The 18,120-nt window shown below is 37.2% G+C and overlaps 1 protein-coding gene across 1 annotated transcript in view; it reads right to left on the minus strand.

Annotated features, from left to right (window-relative positions):
• The window catches only part of IPO5 (importin 5), a 44,996-nt gene that overhangs the window by 14,500 nt on the left and 12,376 nt on the right, over positions 1 to 18,120 (minus strand). The window contains exons 6-18 of the mRNA XM_075705877.1: positions 17,414 to 17,518; positions 13,953 to 14,075; positions 13,742 to 13,862; positions 10,080 to 10,167; positions 6,788 to 6,894; positions 4,300 to 4,424; positions 4,121 to 4,210; positions 3,856 to 4,029; positions 3,412 to 3,630; positions 2,087 to 2,170; positions 1,151 to 1,283; positions 937 to 1,058; positions 315 to 411 (exon numbers count right to left, since the gene is read on the minus strand). Of these exons, the coding sequence (XP_075561992.1) occupies positions 315 to 411; positions 937 to 1,058; positions 1,151 to 1,283; positions 2,087 to 2,170; positions 3,412 to 3,630; positions 3,856 to 4,029; positions 4,121 to 4,210; positions 4,300 to 4,424; positions 6,788 to 6,894; positions 10,080 to 10,167; positions 13,742 to 13,862; positions 13,953 to 14,075; positions 17,414 to 17,518 (1,588 nt within the window). The remainder of the gene's footprint in view (positions 1 to 314; positions 412 to 936; positions 1,059 to 1,150; positions 1,284 to 2,086; positions 2,171 to 3,411; positions 3,631 to 3,855; positions 4,030 to 4,120; positions 4,211 to 4,299; positions 4,425 to 6,787; positions 6,895 to 10,079; positions 10,168 to 13,741; positions 13,863 to 13,952; positions 14,076 to 17,413; positions 17,519 to 18,120) is intronic.

Consider the following 18,120-nt stretch of genomic DNA (forward strand, 5'->3'; position numbering starts at 1 on the left):
AGTTGTTTCAAGGCTGTTTCAGGCTATGACAGAAAAGCTATTCAAGTTCTCCTTCACTTTGTTGACACAAACATCACTTCCTCTACTATTTGCTTTTAACATTATAGACATGCTTATTTAAAAAGAAACTGGGGAAAAAAGTAGGATTGCCTACAACAGTGCGTAAAACAACGTTCTCAGAAACAATTTCAGCTATAAAGCAACAGAATATTTTAACACTAACACTTTCAATTCATTTAGGAAAACAGCAAGCACTATTTTGATTCTTCCCAACTAAGTTTCCATTTTCACAGTAGAATTCATTCATAGGATATCATCATGGAAATAAAACTTCAACAAGGGAACCATCAGCTTTACAACTTGCTCTGTGTACTCCACGAATCCTTCTTTTAGCTCTTTTGCATAGCAAACCTGAAACACAAAGCATGGAAGTGCCACCTTTAAGGGAAAATGCTGTTACTAGTATTTTTCAACTTTGTAATGGTGAGAAAGATTGTTAGAAGTTTAAGGGTTTTTTTTAATTTATTTTAAGAATACATGCAATAATCCATTTACCTACTCCATCCACTGTGGTACTTTAAGAAACCCTGATAGCATCATCAGTTCTCACTCAGTACATGTGTGTATTTTTTAAACCCAATTCAGAAACATCAGTATTTGCAAAAAGGAACTACTCTTTAACATCTCCAATTCCTTCAAAGTTTTGCTAACAAAGGAAAACTACCTGTTCATCTCAAAAATTGAAGCTCCAAACTAAAGAAACTATGTTTAATCAAGTAAACCACACAAAGCGTCTGAAATCCAAACTTAACACTACCACCCAAAGAAAAACAGAACTTTCAGTTGATACTATAAAGAATATTTTCCTTACAGGTTTTGGCTTCAGACTCGATTGTCCAGCAATACATAGATCACCAAAATTGTCCTACTACTCACCAGCATCTGGCATGCAGTTGCTTTTTCTTCAAGGCCTGCAGTTTTAATTCCAAAACTTTGCTGATCTCCTAGGTTTACAAATTCCCAACCATCATCATCACTCATATTCTCCATATCTTGTGCTGTTATACAGAGGGGAGGGGGGGGGAAGATTAAGTGCTACAAAATCATTTATTTCAGTATTTTTTCAAGCAAAACACTATCTTAAACTTACTGTCTAAAAGAGCTACTTCAGGTTTAATGGATGCAGTCTTCATTAAAGGTCCCATGACAACAGGAAGGTACTGCTGAAATTCCTTTCCAAGAATTTTACACATTCTAGCCCATGCTGAGATCATGTAAGAAATCTGTAAGAGAACAGTCAGAATTTTCATGTCCCACATTTTATTTTAATGCATACTTAAACGAAAAGCATAAAGGACTAACATTATACAATAGGACTTTTTAAAAGAATTTGTCAGTAGTGCATAAAACTTATTTCAAAGAGAACAACTCATACAATATGCAATCCATATAAAAATGCATCTTCAAAAGACCTGTCCCAAGTCTTTATTTGTAACAACACATTGACAGTACCTCTGATCAAAGTTGCTATACATGTAAAAATGTGACAGCATAAGATGTACTTGTAATGCAATCATGACTGTCTTAGAGTAAATGTCTTTCTGAAATGAATAATTTCCTGAATTTAAATGATACTGAGCCACGTTCCTGAAAATAGCAAATAAAGCAAAAAAGAGTGCAGTACTGTGTTTTCAGAGGAGTATTTATTTTCAGATGCACAAGTCAAAATAGCTCTCCACTCATCAGAACAGCTGTCTAACAAGTCTTGTTGAACTATTTATAAGAAGGTGACAGCAAGGGAATAGGTCATACAATGCCAAACAAAGTAGTTACTAATAGACAAGGAACGATTATCCACATGCTGAAGTTTCTTCAGCAAATATAGGCCCTGCAAGTCTCATTTCCTAAACACCACTCTGTGAAAGATTCTAAGGCCATCTTAGGGCAATCAATCTCAATTTTTGTAAGACATGTTGAACAACTAGTCTGAAGGTGTAATTACATGGGGGGGAATGTCACATGTACAAAGAAAATTTTTAATACTAACCAATGAGCTACACACTATAAAGAGACAATTTTAACATACCTGTGGATCATCATCTTCTAGATCACTGAAATCTGTTTGTGTCTTCAATAACAGCTGCATTACATCTGATGCATCCTGCATAAACTAGATATAGGAAACAACTATGTTTTTAAAGGCAAATTAAAAGGGTACATTTCTGAGACTTAACACCAAATAATTTAGGTGAGCATTTATGTCCAACACACTATCAAGACACAACCTAAAGCTGGAAATAGACTGAAACATGGCTAAAAGTGAAAACACAAGCTCTTTTTCTGGAAGTATCACCAAGTCATTCTTGTCTTATGCTTCACTGTACCTCTAATCATATACTTGAAAGCAGAGGACTATTTAAATAAAACACGTCACAAATAAATACTAATACTCACAAAAAATATTCTGACAATTCTAACTTCCCCAGATGCCCTCCTTACTATTTTGACTCCTTTATGGAACTGTGATGAAAGCTGACAGCATGAGCTACTTACTCATGCGTCAGTAACATTTCAGGTCGCATCAGATGCCCCAATGACGTTACACCTATCCTCTTTTCAATCCCCACGTTCCCAGTAGTCCTCCAAGAATAATTTATTAAACATCAGTTATGTTTAAAATTTGTTTAAAATTTAGTTGCATGAATGGTAAGTTTACTGGTAGTCCTTCTAAGTCAAAGGAAAGGGCCGATAATTTCGGGGCTATTAGTATTTTCGTACTGTGTACCTCACGTTATTTTATTATAAAGTGTGATTTTTTTGTTTTCTTCACTCAATAAAATGAGAATCTGTAAACCATGACGTGAAGTTGCTATGAGAGCACCACTTAGACTTTTATATAGTCCTTCACAGTTCTTTCTTGGTACTTTTACAGAGACACATTTTAACCAACTTACCATCAACAAAAAAAATCCTGCTAAATACATCGAGTCTCATGATAAACAAGTACATCAAGTTCTATTACGAGTACATTTAAACTTTTTCAGGCATCGACATACAAAAAACCAATGCTAAGTTTCCTTTTAACTACATACATTTTACCTGACATTCTGACACTGCCTAAATGAGATGCTCCAGTATTTCTCTTACGGCAAAAAACCTACTTGTTTTCAACATTGTTCAATATGACAAGAATAACTTAAGCTGTAACATTTTCATAAGATTCTGTTTTGAATCTGTGAATCTAAACAGCAAGACAGTTACCTCAGAAATGAAAACATGAAGACAAACACAGAAACCAGGAACAACATAGTTCTATGTTTAACAAGTTAATATATGAATTCAGTGTTAACACCACAGAAAACAAAGGTGCTTTAAAATATATTTAGGCCATTAGATAAGATATAAGCTTACCTTTTCTTTACCAACAGCAAGACCAATTAGGCTGATGCATTCAATAGTCTTTCCTCGTAGAAGTCTTAATTCCTTCTGAACAGCGTTCTCAACAATGTGTTTTAAAGAGGGCATAAATAAGTCATAGTAGGGAACAAACTTCTCCTCTGCTGTATCTGCAACTGATGCAATTGAAGTCACAACTTGCTCCAAAACTAGCTTAGTGCCTTTCTGTATCAACTTGGAAAGAGGAAGAATAAAGTGTTATATTTCTAAAGCACATATTTTACTTAAAAGCATGCCAAATCTAAAAAACTCTCTTGTACGTATCCTAATTCTTGTCTGTTCATAACAACATCAGCAGATATGTCTACTGGCTTATTTCTGACATCTTAGTTCAGCTAAACTTATTTTGCATATGTCACAGATAACCCTCCGTGAAGCAATTTGTTCAGTATATTATACCTCTTGTAATTTTATCACCATAGTGGAATGAAGGTGCTTCACTAGATTATCCAAATATGGGATAAGCAGTGACTTGGGACAATCTTCAGTGAAGTTTATGAGTGCTGCAGCTGCATGGGCTTGAACACGCTGGTTGCCTTGATCCTCCATGGTTTGCAGAAGAGCTGCTATTACCTGAAACAGAAGTGTTTATTTTCAGAAAAACAGGTTTCTGAAAGGGACATAGTTTTACCACTTTTTTTTTTTTGACTATTCCACTACTTGCCTTCTCATGAAATTTCTTTTGAAAACCAGGCGCGAAGTCAGTTGCCATTTGTCCGATGGCATTACAAGCGGCGTATCTTACTCTTGGATGCTGAAAAAGTATTTCCCTCAAATAGTTAACAAGTAGTCATGACAGCAGAAATGAAAACATTTTGAAATAATTAATTGAATTAGACTCACAGGATCCTGAAGGAATAGCAAAACGAAATTAACTATCTCATTTAAAATTCCCTCCATCTGTTGGTGGCAACCTTCTCCAATGGCTGAGAGCGCCATCAAGCCAGCATGCCTGTATTTCCAGTCAGCTACAGATGAGTAAAAGGAAAATAAATACGTATTTATTCATTTTGGAAACTACAAAGCACCACAAAGAAGAATCACCTTTTGGGGGGGGATGGGACAGGAGGAGGAAGAGTGAAGAATAGGAGAGGGAAGGGAAATTGATGCATCTACTTGATTTGTTAAATACTTTTCACTTTTCCTCACACATACTTCCAGAGATGCACGAAAATTTGAGTATCTAATCGAGGCCAAATCCAGACCTAGAAAAAAAGAATTCTAAACTGCTGATACAAGCATGTACATGGTACTAAAACCTGGGAACTGCATTTTTATTAAATGAGCTAATCAGGAAAACATCAAGACAGTATTTCTTCTCCCTCCCTGCCCCACCCCCCCCCCCCTTTTTTTTAAATTATATCAAAACAGCCTATACCTTCCTCTTTAGGTCAGGAAGGGAAAAAGGTCTTGTGAACCAAACAATATCTAAATTTGAAACAAATAACCAGAACTAAACTTTTCAGCAGCCTCCCCAAGACTGTTTAAGAACAGTAACATTCCATTTAGGGATGTAAAGCCTTCCCTCCCTCCAAGTCCTATTAGCCTATTCTCAGGCTGGTGGGTATTGTTGAAATGGATCTTTCACACTCCTCTCCTTTTTCTTCAGGCCAGGGAAACCATATGAGATACTCCAATTTCTTTTATTAATTTACTTTTACAAAATCTTTCCCTGTGCTAGAAACCACGGGGATTACAGAAAAGGGATCCAGAAGAACAAACAGGTTTATCAAACGACCTGTGGGAAAAGCATGCAACAGAACTTCTTTCCCAAAATAATACAAGATTTCATTATTGCTGGTAATGTATTAAATTCCTGGAATGGAAAGCACCACTGTTCAGAGCACTGGAATCCTGACACTTAAGCTTCTGTTTGATCAGGATGAGATGAAGTATCATTTTGACAGAAGGTACAGTGAAAAAGCAGTTTATTTTGCTGCTACTTAAGTCCATTGGATGCTCCTAGTTAAGCCTGCACCTCTTGCTACTCTTGTTGTATTACTATTAGCATGCATTCCAGACTTGAAATTAATATGAAACGCAATCATGTTTGAACCATCTGGCTACCCAGAAATTTTAAATTATTTCAATAAACATTTGTGAGAAAAGCGGTGGGGATAGAAGGGGAAGTTTGATTTCTGAGAGTATCGATGATGTTTTAATCTAAATGTCTTCATCCTTTCCCCCAAATCCCTACCAGTGAGCCTCTGAACCAAACTATCTATTGCATTTCCCTTTGCCAAAGAGTACTAATGGTTATGCAAAGCTCTGACCCAGCAGAAAGAAAGTATCAGGCATCAACTGCATGACTTCTCCCCTTCACAGGAGTCAGGTCTTACAGCCACTGAACTCCACATCTTTCTGTGAGTACTACACAACTAGGCATTTGCTAGCCTTGAAGCTATTAACATTGGAAAGGTCAGGTTAATCTGCTTTCAGAACAAAACCTTCTTTACCAAAACACTTGAAACAGACTTTGTAAGTGTTCACACTCTGCAGGTGGTACCTTGAGCAGCCCTATATTCCATACCCAATATGGTGACAATCTTTCTTGGACTGGGTTTTAAATCATTAAGGTAGGAAAAGTAGCCAGAACTTTTGCATTATCTTCTACTTGGAAGGCTCAAAGCACAGGTCAATTGAAAGTGTATGCAGCAAACTCACAATATTTTTTGAATGATTGCCTGAGCAAGCATTACAGGTATTTTAAGAGGAATAGAAGCATACAAAGCAACTGATAAGAACACATGGAACCACTTCATGAAACAAATACTAAAATCAGCATATCAAAACACAGCCAGACTACCACAGACCTCTGCTGTATTTTGGTCTATAAAATTCCAGGAAAAAAAAAGAAAAAGCGTTCCTCTATGAACTGTAATGTATTAAAACTTAACTTAAATGCAGAGCTACAGAAGAAGAAAGAGCTACAGAATAACAGGTGGCAGTTTAGGCACACTTAAGATACTGTGGGGCATCACATATTGATTTAGAGAGAACATTATAAAGTAAGAAAAAAGTCTTCCCTTATTTCTCTTTAATTCACAGACCGAGTTTAAAAAAATGTACTGTTTTGGTTTTGACATCTCCATGCAGCTGCCCATGGTCCAGCAAAAAGTTGTAATGTGCTATACATAAGTTTAATAAATCCCAGTCTAGGAAAAGGTATAAACTTCCAAGTCCACAGCATTTACAGTTTTTGCTACTGAAATCAAAAGTCGAAGTGTATAAAATATATTAAGTAGCTAAACAGGAAGATTTAAGAGGTATCCAAGTTCCCAGAAAGGATAGAAATGTTAAAAAAAACCCCAAACAAAAACCAGTTACTTACGATTCTGAAGCATTTGCATAATATGTTCTTTAATCATAGGTAAAACAAGTTTTCCTCCAAGGCCACATGCCATCCTGTCCAGTGCACTCTCACCAGCAACTGCATTGCTAAACATCAGTTACAGAAATATCAACAGTTTGATATTTACAATAAAACAAACAGTCCAGCAGGGCACAGAAGCACCCCTTCCGGCAGTTCTAGTCTTCAGACTTTGCCATCTGAATACACGAGCCTCCGTAAGTAAATAAAGCATACCCAAACCTAAAAGCGCACACACCACAGACGCTTTGGTCACAAAATAATTATTTATGCTCCACTTAGATGTTTATTTTCTGTAGCCCGCTGAATAAGTCTCAGACCAGAAAAACTCGGGCCTTACTTGCACTGAAGGTATAGACTGATTTTTGCAACAATTACACATACCTAGAAAGCTGTAAACTAAATTTGCAATGAATTGAGCAATAATACTGGCCAGCATCTTTTTGTCATGAGAACACAAGTTCAGACTTGCTATAAATCAGGTGAACCAGCAGAATTCAAGCTTTAGCACGTAAGAGACCTTTCCTGCATGGCTCCAGTACCAGTACTCTAGTAGCATGTTCTCTTGCCAACAACTTGGGCAGAAAACATCCAGTCCACGTGAGGAATTTGTGACTCTCATTCAGTTCCAGAAGTGAGAATAGCCAAACATTATCTGTATAAGATGACTTGTTCCACCCAATAGAATTATTCCCTACAGAAAAGCGAAGAAGTTTCCAGGACACAGCTAACTAGTGTTACAGTCTGGGTATGGCTAGAACTGTAATAAGGTTATTACAGTCCATCCTGGACACCCATGCTGATGGAAAAACTGAGTAATGATTCAGAAAGGGATGAATCCCCCTCTTCTTTCAAGTATCAGTCAGCTGGGTCAGAAACAGAGGTCTTCAAACTATTATGCTTGAATCACCAGGCCTCATTACAAACCATAAACAGTCTAGAAACTCACATGCTGTGAACAAAGGTATTTGCGCAAAGATATTGACAGTATTGTATTTGGTCTTCAGATCAGTCATGTTCAAATTAACAGAAGCATCACCAACAGGACAACAGAGCATGGACACACAGGTTTAGATTGGAGCAAACCCACTGAAGTTAATGGACACTTTCATCTGAAATGACATTCCTTGAGCTCTTTCCTTCCATCACTAATTCATACATTCAATTTGAGGAAATAAAGATAGTGTATCTTAGAAAAATGACCACACACCTCCCTGCAATGTTCACAAGGCTTTTGCCAGGGAAAGAGGAAGTTGGATTAACCTTTTCCTCCTTTAGAATTTCACTGCTCTATGAGGTCAGAGCAACAAAAAAATGGAAATGCTAAAATATTCCCTGATGCTTTTGTGTAGGCTGACTCACATCCCCCTTAGTCAGATCCGAACACACCCTAAGTAGGCTACAGCCTGATGATCATCAGCCTGTTTCTTGGACTGCACAGAAATTCCAGACTTTTTATATAGCTATAAAGACTCAAGCACCAGAAGAAGTTAGCACACACATCAGCTAATCAACTGTCCACAAAGGTGAACTTCAGTGTTGCGAAACGCATAGTAACATGAGTGAACCTGCTAGAAGAAAAAACTCACCACACACACAATCACCAGAGACTAGCTGAGGTCCAGTATTTTGTGTCTAAGACTCCAGCTCTCCTACTACTTGGAGGGCCAAAGGAGCTACGTTTCTCCTTTAGGCTAAGGTTGCTGAGCATAACTTGTTTCTGATCTTTGCTTGCTCTACTTGCAACTGGTAACAAAAAAAGGAAAATTTTCACTCTAAAATCCATAGGCAGCTAACTTGTGTTTAGAAGAACAAAGTTACTCTGCTGACAGTAAAGAGAAAGTGGCATGCCTCAGGGGGATGGTTCAGAGTACTTACTAAGCTGCCTAAAGCAGGCCATCTGAATAACCTTCCACACCCTGAAAGGCTTGATGAGGATTTGAACTTTAATATTGTATTTCCCCTTGAAATTTAGCTGAATGAAAAGATTGAAATACTTGACAAACCTGAATGCAGTGGTATCTGACAGTTCTACCTGTATGGCAAAATTTCAAAGTTGAGAAAACAAAACAGGTTAAAAGGGTCTGGCCTACCATGTGAGAGGGGGAAGAAAGGACAGCATACTTTCAATCCCATAATCAAGGGGAACAAAAAAAGTATTCCAAGTCAAGCAGAAATTAAACAGGTTCTTCCATAAATTCCTATGCATCCATTTTGCAAGTGTCTTTACAGGCCTGATATCTAGTAGAAGTTGCTATACAGTTCAGTGGTAAATCACCATCTCTTCTATTGCCTATGTTCCTATGAAGATCTCAATGTGTTCTGTAACAAATTATTTCGAAACACTATTTACATCTGAATCTTGAAGGAGATGCCAGATGTGGCAAAAAAGTGTCTAGATTGGTAAATGAACGTCCATGTCTTTAGAGAATTGTGGGGATAACTATCTCCTACACATATTTCTGCTTGCTCCCACTTCATTCTAACTATATTTGGACAAGAGTAGATGTAACAGGATGCTGTAGACAAACCACTGTCATTCTAGTGAAAAGCTGAAGCAAGCTACAAAGCATGCAGGAATAAGCAAATCAGAAAGACTGGACATCTTTAGTAGATCTTTCTTGCCTAAGACACAACAAGATAAGCTACTGCTAGCCATACCAAGGGATTTAAAATAATAGCAAAATCATAATATTTTTGAGCTAGATGAAATCCAGCAAGGAATTCCACTATGCATTCTGATGTCCTTTCAAAGGTAGGCAGCTTTTTTTCTTTAACACCACCTTTTCAAGAGCATAGATACAGAAAATACAAAGAGATTGGTTGTAGATGATTAAACAGCTCAGTATCCTTCAGCTTTGGTTCCAGCTAACTTCGGGATAAGCCCTCAATTTAAAGGGTTAGGAAGCACTGACTTCTGAACTGAGTAACATAAATGACAGAAGAAACAAAAGTTTGAAAAGTTAAAACAGTGCAAACCAGCAGATGAGGAAGACATGCAACTTGTAGAAATAAGTTACAGCAATACATGAATACTGAAAGAATTTACTTACTTGCTGAACAGTACCTAAATAACCTACAGATGAACTCTGAGAACAGTCATATATACTGCTCATGACCGAGGGAATGACATTAGAAGAGTTATTTGAGTAAAGAAGAAGTAATGCACTGCAGGATTTGCATCTTGCACTTAAAATCTGCCTTTAGCAACACAGTCTTGACAATAGATTGAAACAACTAGTTTCATAATTACCTGTCAAAATCATCATCTTCAAGCTCATCTGCATTTGCCCAATCTTCATCTTCTTCCAAGTCAACCATCATTGCTAACATTTGAGGAACTGAAAAAAGTAAGTTTTAGACTCCGGTTACTTTCTTAAAATAGACTCTCAAATAACAAGCATAAATTTTAAGTTCTCTCCTTTCAAAAATCATTGAAGAAAAGTAACTCTTCTTCCAGCAGCAGACAGCCAAGTCTGTCAAACCGCATCAGCCAGTAATTCAGAAAAGATTTTCAGAGAAGTATGTTCAGAACATTCAAATCAAGAGTAAAAAAAGTTGAGTGTATTTCTTACCAAAACTCATAGTGCAATGTAAGATTTTTTAAATCATGAAGATTGTAAAAAGTGAATTCCTTAATAAAGTCTAAGTTCCTTGGAAGAGTTAAAAATAGTATTATATGCTTTAAGAACTCAGATATACTTCACTCATTTTGCTGAAACTCTGACATCATCCTTTCAACATTTATTGATGAAAGACTATATTCATTATGGAAGAATAATACTCAACCCTTAGTTTCACTAACATGATAATTTTGTTAATTGTCTATACAGTGGTCACTTAGCAAAAAGCTTTACTTTTACAATAAGGTAATTGTTTAGAACTAGAGATTTTTCCCCCCTTAATGTAAGTTTTATTTGTATCATTAAGTATCTTGCACATCATAATCCACCAGTTTTCTATTTCTACCTCTGTGGATTGATTCTGTCTGCTCTTCTCAGTATAAGTCTCTACAGAGGCTATTACACAAACTTTATCGTAACATTCAACTACTATGCAATAAGCAACACCTATTCTTCTGAGTTTTTCTCACAGGAGGGAGGAGTGGAGTGATTTGTCAACTGTAAGCCTGCTTGTTCCTGTGCAGTTCAGAAGCCCAAGGGATGAAAAGTATACCTTGCACTTTCAGAGCAAAGATGCTCGTAGTATTTTTTACTTTGTATTACACTAACCACTCGGAGCAGTTCGAATTCAACATCATTTATGCAAAAAAGCTTCACTTTGCCCTGGAAACAAAAGTTTTCAATCAAATATTCAACCTTTAAGAATCTTTTTAGGACAGTCTACCACACATCTTGAAGATAGGCGTCATAGTTAACAGTCCTTTACAGCAACCTACCACAAAAACTAGTAGGCACACAGTAGTCCATGCTGCTGATGAGATTTACTGCAACTGGTTAGGTATACTCTAACTGGTGCATTTCATAATATACTTACACTACTGTAATCTAAGATAGAGGCACAACCCTAAGGAAACTCACCTCACCATACATCTGGACAGATGAGAAACTTACGGTCAACTGATCATAGAAGAAAACACGGCTCTCTGACACCATCGTGGGGCAAGTATCAAGAAAAGATCAGCTTATGGATTGATTTGTTTGACATGGCTACATATCTTCAGCCACAGATTATACCATGGCTGCAAAAACCTTCAGATAGAACTTAATGGACGCTCTGAACTCTCTAGCATGATGCTCACATGTCAGACTTCTATATACTTACTAGTCCCTGAAAAGAATTTCCTCCAAAAGAAAAGTATAGCCCAGAAGCTTTTCAGATACAGACACTCATAAGCACACATGTGGAAATGATGTATCATCACACCTCTGAAATATGGAAATCAACCATCATCTGCCACAAATGCTACACAGTTCCAAAAACTGATGTCGTAGTGTTCGTTGCTACTAACAAGCAAGGCTGAGAACAAACTGTCATCCAAAGCTGTGTGGCTCTCATTATATCCAGAACCTGCAAAAGCTTGTAAACATGCTGTTTCTTCTTGATGTTTAATATGAATGTAGTTGCCAGTAAGTATAGTTTCACAAAGAACTTTTTTAAAATGTAGAGTTGTGCATTAAAGTTTCAACATTGACCCAACTAGCCCTCAAAATTTAACTACTGCCAACATACAGACTGTTTACAAACAAGTTGAGGATGAGCCCACTAAGCCGCCTTCTTGTCAGAGCGTGCTGTGACTCTCCATTTTCTGGAGACTGAGCAAAACTACAGCCAAAAGATAGGCTGCAGCTCGAGTTTCTACAGAAAGAGCAATAAACCACTCTGCTATCTTGAATACTCAGCTCAAGGAGGGAAGTCTGAACCCAAACGGAATTCCTGAGCAGGAAACTGGTACACAGGACACAGACTTACTCCTAAATGAGCATCACGTTCAGTAAAACCAGCATAAGATGACAGTTTTGCCTAAGACCCAGTTCTCGTTTGCAAGGATCAAGTGATCTATCAACTTTTTAGTTGAATGAAAATACAAAGCCTTTAAAACCAAGGCACAAGACAAAAGCAATCCTTGTTGGCTACCTTTTTATCATTCTCTGAACATAATTGCTTTACTAGCTCTGCAAAATAAATGTCTTTCACCTTAGTGACTCATTAATTCTAAGAGCAATTTCACAATGGGTTGCAAACCGAAGACATTTCATTCCCACATGGTACCTTATCTTAATACAATATCTTAATACACATATTTCATTCCTAAACAGCAACTAGCAACCCAATATAAAAGTAATACATTCTAAAGTGATAGGAGGCACTTCACTACGCTGCCTGACCAGATAAGAAGCTTGTAATGATTTGGGGGACAGCAAGTGTCAAGCGTTAATATTCCCAACAAGCTACACAGCATTCTAAATGTTTTCAAATTTCAAAATATGTTCTGAAAGAATCTGTTCTTTAAAAAAAATATCCTACAAGTAAACAAAACTTCTAGTCAATAGTTTAAACACTTAAGCCAAGCAGATCCGGTTTACAACGTTTTCCAGAAGTTTTACGATATTTTAGTGACATGTAAATACACAACTTGCCCCAGCCCGAGAACACAAGTAAAAAAAGTTGCCTTTTAACAGACTGTCTTTATGCAAGTTCCAGAAAACAAGCAAGAATCTAGACAGATACAAGTGTGACAGGGAGGGAAAAGAATCCTTCCAAAAAGCAGGCTACGCTGCTGTCTCAGTGCCCTGATCTACTCACAAAAAGGGTTTAAAAGGCTGAGAAATACCAGTGCATACAGCATTGCTGCTGGGGCTGTCCAGAAGACAGTTATTTTTAGTATCGCAAATAATAATGCATGATTAAAAAAGTGCCCCTCCAAAGAATTTACCATCCGCATGTTAGATAGACTAATTAGACTATCTCTAAGTATTTATATAAGCATCTGATTTTTAATTCACAGCTTTAACTCAACACTGAAGCTCAACATGCAAGCTGAATTCCTTCAGTCTTCAGTTGCCAGCACCACAGAGTATCTGGCCTACATACCAAACTTCAAACGCAGAACTTCAGAACTAAATACATCAATTTTTTTTTTTTTTACAGTACGAATTTCCAAAGCCAGCAGAAAAGCATGAAAGTAGTATTTTCCTTGGAAATACCTAATGAAGAATGTACTGTGTTTTTATTCAAATTGTTGGTGGCTGCATAAGTACAGATTAATTTATGAAGAGTCATAGTAAGAAGGGGTTTTCTCCATAAGAAAACTCAATTCAGTGTCACCTAACGTTACCAGCACCAGCACACTCCGAGTTAGACATGGTTTTGCCACTGACCACCTGCAAAGTCAGTTTAACACTGTAAAGGAAGACACACTGTTTCAACAAAGAAAATGAGTAAAATACTTACTGGCTTGTGCAACAATGTTTGTATGCCTCCTCAGCATAGCAGCCGCAGTTTCTGACAAGGTCACAATTACTTCAAGCGCCAACTGACGCTGCATGTTACTGAGACTGGCATCTGCACACAACTACAATCCAGAAGATTAGAGCAAATGGTTAGAACAGAACTTTTGGGGCAGAAAGAGTGATTTTTTTTAAAAAAAAATTCCTAGCTTTACCTTCAGACTTAGTTGCAACGTAGGTTCTAAATGTGGTCGTAAATACTTGGGAACAGAATCTGCAATTTCTACAAGGGATTTCAGGACTGAATCATCGTTTTGGTAGCAGGAATCATTTACGGCCTATAAAGAGATAAGATGAAGATAAGCTTAAATAAGAACAAATAATACTATGAATGGGACCACTGTTACAGAAGAAATTTGATTAACTGTATTCTTCTCTCTGAATAGTCTCATTTGCCATCAGTGCCTTAGCATTAGCAGCTAAAGTAGTTGAAGCCTTAGGCCCCAAGAACTGACCCAGAGTAAACTTTTTGGTAAGACTAATGCCGCTAACAAAGAACTAGCTGAATCCGGCAGATACGAGCAGAATGAAGAAGGTAAGGACCAAGGAGATAATTCCAAGAGAATGAAGTAACTTCAGAAGGCAGCCAGCCCAGCAACAGTGCAAACCAGTGAGAACTCAAGAGCCCGCCGACCAGAATTAAGTGATTGGACTTGGGGATTGGGTGATGGGTGGTATAATCGAGAGGCATGAATTGGGGTAGTGGTCCCTCTCCATAGGCACCCAGCTCGAGCTGCAACCTGAGAACTAATATAAGACTAATTGGAAGCCTTTACTCAGACTTTGCATTTTCAGCAGGATCCTAGGGCTGGACCCTGGTACGGTAGCCGGCGTGCGTAAATACATAACAACTACAAAGAGAGAATATGCAGGGTCCAAAACTACAAGTTTTCCACAAGGTACAGCTCGCAATGTTATATGCCATCAATTTGGACCATTATTAGTTTAAATCTAACACAGTAGACAGACACTCAGAAAAAATTAAGGTCACACATCAGAGGCGCCAACATGTAAAAAAACCACACTATGTTTTGACAAGCACAACTTCAAAATGCATTTTAAATAAAAAAACCTCCTCAACGCAACTCTGCCCAAAAGAAGGAAAACGAGCCTAACTCCTTTTTTACCTGTTACATGAGAACAGCTTTGAAATTCTTACCCGTACAAACGCCATGAATCTCAAGATTAAATAATTTATTTTTTTCCAGACAACTCTGGAGAGCCACCAAATTAAAACAGACCTTTCAAGCCTTCAGTCACAGGACACAGGAAAGAGAAAAATAAATCAAGTTTTTTGCAAGTATCTTTCCTAACCCATAGCTACATTCTGAAAAGTAATTTAAAACTTACTTTTACACTGACCAGGTTGATACTCTAGTACCAAAACAGCACACAGTTATTCAATGGCATTAAAACTCTTCTAGAATTAGGACACGAAAACCCAAACCTCCAAAGAAAAAAGTCTTTTAACACACTTTTAGGGTTCTGAAAGGAATTTTCATTAGCAAAGTATTTGATGTCTTCCTAACATAGAAAAAAATTTTTAAAGTGAATAGTTAGGTGTTTTTTAATACTTAAATCTAGAATCCAATGCTTTTAATAAAGCCACTTAAACAGTCCATGCTTTCAACATAGAAGCAGCATCTTCTAGTATCAGAAATGTTTTGGGGGGCGGAATCTATCTTGGTTAAGGCCTTTTGGCCTAATAGTTACCAATCTTCCTCTGATTCTGGCAAAGGATAACATAGTATTTACTGGAAGTTTCTGTAAAATTCTGTATTTTATACGCCTTGCAACTTTGACAGTTTTTTAAAGCAAGACTAGGTTTCTGAAGAAAGAAGTTCAAAATACACGGTGATCCCTAAAAGGCAGAGGCACTTCTCTGTAGTATCGAACACCAACAACCGCAGAAGTCAGCTGAAGTTCCAGCTGCTTTTACCTCCACTGCAAGATAAATCTGTTGGATACAAGTTTCAACTATTAGTTCTGAAAGTCCAGCTTCCACCATAACTATTATAGAAGTTGTACTGAAAGGACTGAATTGCCAAGTTAGAATTTTATTTTTAGCTTTTTTACCATGACAATATTTCAACAAAATGAACTTGAACAGCAACAAAAAAAGCATCCAACTGTCTCCAAAGGTCACTCACCACTATTATAACACATCCCATCTCCTATTTATAAACTCAGATCTTTATATCCATCTTGTGTTACCACAGCCAGAAAATCTAGTCCTCCTTGCAGTAAGTACTTTAAAAAGACAGATTTCATAGCATAGTTCTGTGCTCTATTCGCAAAATAAAGCTTGAAAATGCAAGCCAAGTGCATGTGCTTGTACAGCCTAAAATAGTAGCATTGAAACTTGTAGCACTGAAACTTATATCACACAAAGTCGGCTATTAGTCTGAAGTCTAAAAACAGCATACTATTTAATTGCCAAACATCAAGATGAATAACATGCCCCCCCAAATCCTGCCTCACTCCCACTCATACAGCACTCAGTGGCCAAGGTCCTCTCAGGCAGTCACAGGTTTTGAACAACACAACTGTCACTGCCAAAGTCACAGGCAGGGACTAACCACCAAATAGTGACCTCAATATCAAAATACTTATCTTGTACACACTAGAGCCCATTTTCAAGTTCAGTTGATTTTAATAAATTCCTCTCAGTTCCCATTTAAGATCAAGTAGAATTCCATCAATTGCAGAGGCCAGCAAACTTGGCACAATTTTTCTTCAGCTTGCCACAAAGTGCACACAGACAAGGTTTATAGCTTACACTGTCAACAGGAACCTGCTGTACTGACTGTAGCAAGAAGTCAGTATTTAACCTAAATTTAGTCTGATTTAAAATCGCTAAAAGTTCACTACCACTTTTATCACAGGTACTTAGTTATTTCCACTTTTTTCTTAATACAGAAAGGGAACTATACAGTGAAATTGTCATCCTTCAGAGCTCAAACCATTCCTGTCTCTGGTTTGGTTTACAATAGGCTTCCCCCCAAAAGTAAACAACCTTTTATGAGAATTCCAACTTTTGCTCAAATTCATCCATCCTAAAAGAGACTTAATCCAGCCTCAGAAATTATATGAGGCCTAAAAAGGCATTTTGTTTGCGAATTCCTAATTTATCAAACAATAAAGATCATTTGTCCACACTGTTGTGGTTACTCTGAGAATCTTTGTTCAGAATAATCCTACGCTTTCCTCTAAACTGAAAAGATAGAGGATATCATGGGTCAATGAATTTCCCAATATACCGATTACTTCAAATCTCAGGGTAGCCGATATTTAAGGTATATTTCAATATCATGGTTAATTTAAAAGCTGTATGATTTTGAGTTAAGTACCTTGCAAAGAATTTTAACTCATTTATCTAGGTAACACTCTATAAATTAATCAGCATTGAACTATTTTCCTTAAAGCCCTGTCAATTAACTTGTGCTTACAAGATTCCTTATCCGTTTCCACTGTATCAGGCTAACTAAGATAGAGTTAATCCAGGTCTCAGCAAAAATTCACATGCCACACAAATTTGCAGACCAGTAATTTACATTTGGATACATTCAATACAGACAGTAATGGCACATTAAGCATTACTTCCGTGGTTTCTTACCTGCAAGATTCCAGGCAGCAAATCTGCAAAATGTTTAAGAAGGGGAAGGTTGTGCTCATTAGCAAGCACAAACGCAGCTGCAGCTCTAGCAGACAGAGTCTTGATCTAGAAGACAGGCAGGATTGGAGAAAGAAACGTGAAGAACTGGTAATGAAACATGCCTTTGTTTTCTTTTAACATTAAGCCTATACTACATTTTGTATTATCATTTCCCTAATAAATATAGCAATTATTTTTTATCACGGGCTTTTACATCTTACTTCAAATTAAGGTAAAGCGATAATGAAGATCTTCAGCATCTATGTCCTCCATGATATAAGAAAAAAGTTTATCATATTACAAGGTGGCAAGTATTCCCTAGTCTTACTTTTGTTTGCTTTTTGTTTTGGTGTTTTGGGTTGTGTTTTTTTTAACAAAACAAAAAAGAAAAAACTATTGTTTTCAACTTCCATCCCAATTTCAAGTGTGTATGCAAGTGTCAAAGTCCCATTTTTCAAACAGTGTGACCTAAGTGCTTAAAACACGCTTCTTTAAAGGCATGACTTGTGGTACTTTAGAAAATGTTACTCTGTTGACTTTCAAAGGTCAGAAAAAGTAATCCATGGGGGAGCAGCAAACTGAACCCATATACCACAGCAGGGTTTCCAATCCTTGCCCAGCATTTTCCACAACAAGAGAAACATTTTCAAAGTACCATTCTCTGCACA

This window comes from Pelecanus crispus, chromosome 1, assembly GCF_030463565.1.
Source record: "Pelecanus crispus isolate bPelCri1 chromosome 1, bPelCri1.pri, whole genome shotgun sequence".
Taxonomy (NCBI): Eukaryota; Metazoa; Chordata; class Aves; order Pelecaniformes; family Pelecanidae; genus Pelecanus; species Pelecanus crispus.